We start from the raw sequence: 7,070 nt of genomic DNA on the forward strand, positions 1-7,070 counted from the left end.
TTTTTGGAAAAAAAAGAGATTCCCAATTTAACTGTACAATTTAATCATCAGACAGGCCTGATACCCAACCTATCCTTCCAGTCTTAAAAAACAGCCTCAGTCCAAGGATACAGAGGAATCAGTTAAGGATTATCTGAAGGCATGGGATGAGATTTCTGCCTTGTAACTGTCACCCTACATAAAGCTACACACAGGCTTTATAGAATTGACCTTTTACATCTCAAAAATTTTCATTTTACAGAGGAAACTGAGGCAGAGAACAGCTAAGTAACTTGACTAAGGCCATAGTTAATAAACTGTCAGAGGTGGGACTGAATTCCAGGCTGTCTTTTCTGTCCTTCAGATTCTTTGGAATGTAAAACTCCTCCTGCAACCACACCTAATTTTTTCTCTGTATCAGTCTCCCCGACCACTTCCACTTACACTGTGAGGGTCAGAGCTTCAAGAATACAGTAGAAAAGGAGTAGAATTTCCTGCTGAAATTTTCCTGTTGGGGTAGAAGTCACATGATCAATCAACAATGTTAATTCAGTGATTTTTAAAAAAATTTCTTTAGGTCATGGACCCCTTTGAGATACTAATTAAGGCAGTGGGCCCTCTCCCTAGAGAGGTGCACATAAATTTTTGCATAATACTTAAAAGTATTCACAAACACCACCTCTCCCTCCAGTCTCATCAATGTCTGCCCGTAGGTCCAAACATAGATGACCACCCCCTTCCATATATACATTCTGTAAGGATAGCCTAAAAAACTAAGCTAGGGACAGATTTGATGAGCTCTCTAATGGCTTGGGAACAGTGATTAAACAGCAGTAAAGGGGCTATTTTACAAACTGGATTATCTCACTATTCAAGGAAAGATGAGTAATGAGGAGTTACCAAGATGCAGGGCTTCCTTGGTGGCTTAGCAGTAAAGAATTGCCTGCAATGCAAGAGACATAACAGAGATGGGTTCAATCCCTGGTGGTAAAGATCCCCTGGAGGAGGGCATAGCAACCCACTCCAGTATTCTTGCCTGCAGAATCCCATGGACAGAGGAGCCTGGCAGGCTACAGTCCACTGGGTCACAAAGTTGGACACGACTGAAACAACTTAGCATGTACATACACACGCATGCACCAAGATGCAAAGGAAGGTGTGTTTCTGGTTCAGTAAAACATTATTGGGTTGCCCTTGCAAATTTCTAGTATTAGAGAAATAGCAAAAAAAAAAAAAAAGAGAGAAGAAGCAACACTCCAAGACACCTTTTTTTCTCCTTTTTTACTTACATTAAATACATCGGTAAATCAGCAGTCGCATTCTGTTACCACGATTGTTATGTTGGGAGAGGAAGAAAAGGGGAAAAAGGCAAATGCTTTCTTAGAGGCAAAAAAAAAAAAAGAAACAAAAGATAACCCCCCCTTAAAAAAACAAACAAACTGATCAGAAGAAAAAATGAAGAGTTGGGAAATAAAAACTCAGATTCCCCAAGCCCACCAGAGCTCAAAGAAAAGCAGAAGAGCTGCTAGAAAGTAGACGGAAGGCAGCAGACAGGCCCTTAAGTTAAGGCCAATCCTGTTCCTAAGGGGAGCAGTGGAGGGGAGAAGAAGCCTGGAGAAATGGTTTCCTAGCCCCAAGGCAATGAAACGTCTTCACTCCTGCTCCATGGGGAAAACTGCACAAAGAACTTCATTTCTAAGGAACGTATGAGAGCCATCCTAGTTCTTCCACTTCTAAGGACACACTGGGTGCTTTAGGGGGCTAATGGGTGCTGGGAAAAGAGGGGGAGAATATGCGTTTCAGGGCCGTGGGAACTAAGGCTGCCCCGGGGAAAGGAAGGGAATTGAGGCATAAGTGGAAGAACCTAAGCTCAGTCCTTCAGAATCTCAGCGTCATGGATTTCTCAGCTGCTCTGGGACAGAAAGCAGTCTACAAGCCCAAAGGATAGAACGGCTCCAATCCTAGTTCACTATGGCCTCTCCTATCTTGTTTCCCCCAATTTCCCCAAAATTCTAAGGTAGAACAAGAAGGAATTTAGAGTTCTCTCTTGCCTTAATGGCTTCCCAAAGACATCCTAAAATACTTGATGAGGGACGTGGAGAGAGGCTAGAGATTTAGAAAGGACCAATGTCCTCGGTTGATGTGAGACAGTCGTGAGGGACCTTGAGTGCCAGTCATTCCCTGTCCACAGGAACAGGTGTTATGAGGGGGCCACAGGTAGACCTCTGTGGTACAATCCCCTAGTGGTATGTGGATTAAACCACTGGCTGCATGGGGGATGAGTTTGGGGCAGTAAGCATGGCAAACTGAAGATATTAACAAAGGAGAAAAGAAATCGGGCCTGATGGGAGGTAGGGGGTCAGAACAGACTGTACAGTGGGAATAAAGATCATACCTATTTACAGGGAAGTAGAAAAGACACGGTAATGGGTGGATCAAATTCATTGGGAACCCTGGAAAAGCACAGAAAACTCCTCCCTCTGGCTGGACTCTTCTTCACTCCCCTACAGTGAGTGGCCTATGCTATCCTGAGACTGCTCTCCAGTTGCTCAGTTAATTTCCCAGGAAAGGTAAACCTATACCCAAGAGTTAGGTTGGCAAGAATATAGGTGAAGTAAGAATTAGAGGAAGCTAGCAGTTGAGACTGGGCTTGACTAGCTGCCACCGGTATGGTTCTCTGCAGCCCCTCCTCAAGTCTCATATACACATTGGATTCCACTTAATTAACAAGAGGGCAAGTAAATCAACCAAACCACCCATTAAACAAGTATCACAACTGAACTACCATCAATTAAAGTGCAAACTGCAGGGGGATATGGTGGCTGGGGCTGAGGCCATCTGAAGGCCAGAGAGAAAAAAATGCCTAAGTCAGAGGATGGGTCTCAGAAACTGGTCCCTCCTCCATTTAGATCACAGCAGAGCCAAAGAGGCAGGCAACCAGTAGAGATTCTTTGGAGGACTCTGGGGTCCAGAATCTCCCCCATTATGGGGGAGAAGCTACTAAGAAGCTGGGTGAGGGGAAAATAGGCCTTGGAAGAGTTCTGTGAGCCACAGATGACACTGCCTCTCCACCCCTTCCACTTCTGCCCAGTCAGCCAATAGCAAGACTCCAACCTGGTGCCCGGGAGCTGGCCGTCCCATTCCCACCTCTACCTAGAGAAACCCTGCACAAGGCCAACTCATGGATGCTGCAGTGCTTTCAAATATGAGAAACTCCAACCAAACAAAAACAAAAAGGCAATGTTTCCTTACTCTCCCCTGCTCTGAGCCTTACTTTCCCCCAAGGCCCTTAATGTGACTGAACTGGAAACCTTCCTCAGTTCCTGGGTTCACCACCTTCTCCATCCTGGGGAGAGGAGGAAAAGGAGATCAAGAACAGAAACTGACCAAAAGCAGAAGGGGAAGGGGCAGGAGACCAAAAAAAAATTTTCTGAAAAAATGGGCAGGAGGAGGAGGAGGAAAGATGAGTACGTCACTGTCTTGCACCTATAATACGAAGTGAAGAAAGTTTGTTTTGGAAGGTAAGTCCTGGGGGATCAGACCCCCAAGCCCCAGAGTAGGGGTAGGAGGCCAGTGGCAACAGCTGCCTGGTGTTGTTGCTGAAGCGTTAAAAAGTGCCATGACGGAGCTGTCAAGAGGCAGCCCTTGGGAGCCAGGGCTCAGTGTGCTGTTACCGTAGGGGCTGTGTGCTGAGGGGTGGGGATGGAGGTTATTTCTTAGCTCTCGTGCTAGCTCCATACTTGTTTGCTGCTAGCCAACCCCTCAGTTGCTACAACACTGGCTCTTGTTCTGCTGGGACTGCTCGTGAAGATCCACACCCCGGCTTCGGCCTGCTGCACCCCCTAGATTCTGGGGTTCACTCTTTGGCAACTTCTTAGCTAGAGACAAAAACAGAAGGGAACAAAGTATGGTAGATTTTACTCATCTCCCCAAAAAAGACTATTGGGGGAAAGGGGAAATGTGAGAGACTAAAAGAATGTTCTCAAGAGGGGAGGGTTCATTGCAAACAACATTGAAGATGAGGGGGCTCAAGCTGCAACGAGATGGAGGTCACGATGGAAAGTTACAGTATTTTAACACCTAAAGTTTTCATAAAGGGAGACACTCCCATTTATCCTTATGACCTGGGTTAGTGATCTTGCCTAGAGGCAAGGGAAAAACAACAGGAAGACCTCAGGCTGCTCTGACCTTACCTATTGCCAGGAAGAGATCGTTCACGTTCATAGCTGTCTTGGCTGAAGTCTCCATAAACAATAAGCTGTTGTCATCTGCATACGCCTGGGCCTCCTGCAAGGGGTGGGGTATACTGGTACTCAGACTGTAGGGCAGGGACAAAGTACAGCCTTTCCACTTCCATGTAGCACTGGAGCTAGGCAACATCCTAGGTTCCCTCCCCTCTGAGCCAGCTGCCCCTGGACCCATAATTTGGTGATGACTCCCTCAAGGAATATCCCATGGTCTCCACCACTTAATCCAACAAACAGATGTCAGGAAACTTAATTACAGGGAAGAAGGTAAGTTGGTTAGGGGCTTTTGGGTTCTGACACTTGAGTCCCTTACCTCAAATTCAATTGCTCCCTCCTTCCTCTTTTCACACTGGTACCCCCACAGCTGGTACTGGTACTCCCCTACCCCTCTGCTCTGGAATTTTCTTCTGACTCCTCTAAAATCTCCTGGCTGGCATTAGGGTCACAGTGCTGCTGTATTTAACTTGGTGAAGAACTGGGGAATGAGATGATGAATGTCCTCAGATGAGGTTTTCAGAGAGGGCAGGTTTGGAAAAAAGAGGTCCCAAGCATAGAGGGAGTGTGTCAGGAAGGACTTGGTGGCCAGCTTACTTCATACTCCACCATGCGCTTGTTGGCCAGGTCGGCTTTGTTCCCTGCCAGGGCAATAACGATGCTAGGACTGGCCTGTCGCTGTAGTTCTTTTACCCATGTCTTCGCTCGGGCGAAGGTTTCCTAGGAAAACAAAAGGATGAGAATGGGTAGGCTGGAAAGACTGCCAATCTAGGGCTATCACCTTCGAAGTCCAATCTCAAAACTCACCTCTTCTAAGCAGCCATTACTCACTGAAACCATCTGTTTCTGGTAATTCATTACCTCTGTCTTCTCAACACTTGGAAGCGTAATTTGTATTCTTATTTTGCTATTTCAAGAACCGGTTTTCTCTCCCCCACCTAATTTAATTCCTATAAATAAAAGCAAGGACAATCTTCTCAGCCCACTTACCTGATTAGTAATGTCATAAACCACAATGGCAGCTTGGGCACCTCTGTAGTACATGGGGGCCAAGCTATGGTATCGCTCCTGCCCAGCTGTGTCCCAGATCTCAAACTTGACTGTCGTGTCATCTAGACAAACAGACTGGGTAAGGAAGGCCGCTATGAATGAGAGAACAGAGGAAAGTTGGTGTAAGTGGGAGAATGCACTGGAACATCCCACCTTCCTTCAAAATATCTCCACTGTCAGTCTAAGACCAGTCACTACCCAGGCCGTTCAGCTACAGGAAAAGGTTTAGCGTTCTCCTCCTTATACCCTGGAAAGGTTTAGCATTTTCCTTCGGGTCCTGGCACCAGAATTAAGCCTGCTCTTGGCTAAATCCTTCCTGCAAGAAGTCTTTCCAGCTAAGGAATGGGGGCGCCATGGTAAACTCTGAGGGCTAGAAAGAACCAGCTTTAATACCAGAGTCAACACTTTTCTAACCAAAATAGATTAAGAAATAATGAGAGACAATAAGCTTCAGATAAAAGTCACATCAAGAACTGATTAGAAGATTTTAAAGCCTGATGTGAGGCCCCACCGTTACATTATTTGGCTGTTACTTTTTTATATCACTTCTGGTCTAAGAATGTATTTCCAAGGTAAGTAATAAAAGTGGAGAAGGAGAAATGTGGGGAGTTCTCATGTTGAATTAGCACCCTATTTCGGGATAGTGGCAGACAGAAGGTAGCCAAGGTAGGAAAGGCATATTTATCTTTTGTATTTAGTTCTAACCTCTGCTTTACCAGATGTGTGCATCAAAGATCTAAGGAGCTTTTCCAAACATACACGTCTATACTGCCACCAATCTCACCCTCCTTCCGAAACTAATCAGCCAGTCTGAGGCAGGGCCCAGCATACTCCCCAGCAGTTTCAGATGTACACCTCTGATTATGAGCCACTGCCCCAAATCAACCCTGCTCAAGATGAACCTCAACTGAACTTCACTGGCATTAAGATGAGAGCAGGAAGAGGAAAATAGTCTGAGATTTTTTTAAAAAGTGGTTTTTTGGTGCTCAAAGGCCAACCTTTCTAACTTTCTTCCAGGAAGAGGATGAACAGAGACCTGTTTTGGGGCATTTTGGCAATTTTTTTGTTTCATAAAAGATTTCCATTACAGGGAGCTAAGAGGGCCAGTGGCATAATCAGATCCCTAGATCTCCCTTCAGTAGCCCTTCTAAACACTAATCTCTTCTCTCCCTGAAGTACTTACCTCCAATGGTGCTCTCCTGGTACTCATGGAACTGCCCTTTGACAAAACGTAATACCAGGCTAGATTTCCCCACTGCAGATTCACCCAGCAGGACCAGTTTGAACTGGCATATTTTGCTGGCCTGGGGCTGCCCATTGGGCCTGGCTGTGCTTCTGCTAGTCATGGCTAGATTATCAGAGTGGGAAAGGGTGGAGGGAGGGGGATGCCACAAAGCGGCAGAGGGGGGAGGGGGAGGGGAGGGGACGTCCAGGCTTCAACAATTCTGCAAGAAAAAAAGCGGGTAAAATTAAACACAGGGCCATGACAACGGCATTCATGTTTTAAAAGAAAGGACAGAATCTCTTAATTTCTTTGCTCCAATCAGGACTTAAGTCTTATAATCATCCACCATTAAAAGCTTACACCACTGAGAGGGTCCCATGCACCTGGCACTCGGTGGTTAAGAGTGGGGATCAAGAAAATAAGAATAGCATTTAGAGTAGAGTGTGCTGCAACAGAGAGACTGAAAACCGTGTGAGAGTAGTCCCTAATCTCCCACTCATCCCCACCAGGTCTTCAAGGAATAGCAAATCGATCAACATTTAGTTGGCCTAAAGAACACCAGGTCCACCAGAAAG

General features: G+C 45.9%; 1 protein-coding gene across 3 annotated transcripts; it reads right to left on the reverse strand.

Moving 5' to 3' along the window:
• Positions 1 to 1,270: 1,270 nt before the first annotated feature.
• Positions 1,271 to 6,640, reverse strand: RAB5B (RAB5B, member RAS oncogene family). 3 transcript variants are annotated; one of them, XM_068970165.1, is made up of 5 exons: positions 6,454 to 6,640; positions 5,211 to 5,362; positions 4,818 to 4,940; positions 4,173 to 4,266; positions 1,271 to 3,857 (listed from the first exon to the last, which is right to left on the reverse strand). In XM_068970165.1, exons 1-5 carry the CDS (start codon positions 6,614 to 6,616, stop codon positions 3,742 to 3,744), a joined length of 648 nt encoding a protein of 215 aa, XP_068826266.1. In that variant the 5' UTR covers positions 6,617 to 6,640; the 3' UTR covers positions 1,271 to 3,741. The 3 variants fall into 3 exon arrangements, with proteins under 3 accessions (XP_068826266.1, XP_068826264.1, XP_068826265.1); XM_068970163.1 differs by having other exon boundaries at positions 5,211 to 5,320; positions 6,454 to 6,617; XM_068970164.1 differs by lacking the exon at positions 4,818 to 4,940 and having other exon boundaries at positions 6,454 to 6,617.
• Positions 6,641 to 7,070: the final 430 nt, after the last annotated feature.

Source organism: Capricornis sumatraensis, chromosome 4 (genome assembly GCF_032405125.1).
Source record: "Capricornis sumatraensis isolate serow.1 chromosome 4, serow.2, whole genome shotgun sequence".
Lineage (NCBI taxonomy): Eukaryota > Metazoa > Chordata > Mammalia > Artiodactyla > Bovidae > Capricornis > Capricornis sumatraensis.

What these genes read in the sequence shown, in the direction of transcription:
- RAB5B (XM_068970165.1), bottom strand. Translation starts at nt 6,616, where the DNA reads ATGACTAGCAGAAGCACAGCCAGGCCCAATGGGCAGCCCCAGGCCAGC. An exon ending in TTTATGACATTACTAATCAG is followed by an intron (nt 4,941 to 5,210) that starts GTAAGTGGGCTG and finishes TTGTTTTCCTAG; the next exon opens with GAAACCTTCGCCCGAGCGAA. An exon ending in CGATCTCTTCCTGGCAATAG is followed by an intron (nt 3,858 to 4,172) that starts GTAAGGTCAGAG and finishes TTTTGTCTCTAG; the next exon opens with CTAAGAAGTTGCCAAAGAGT.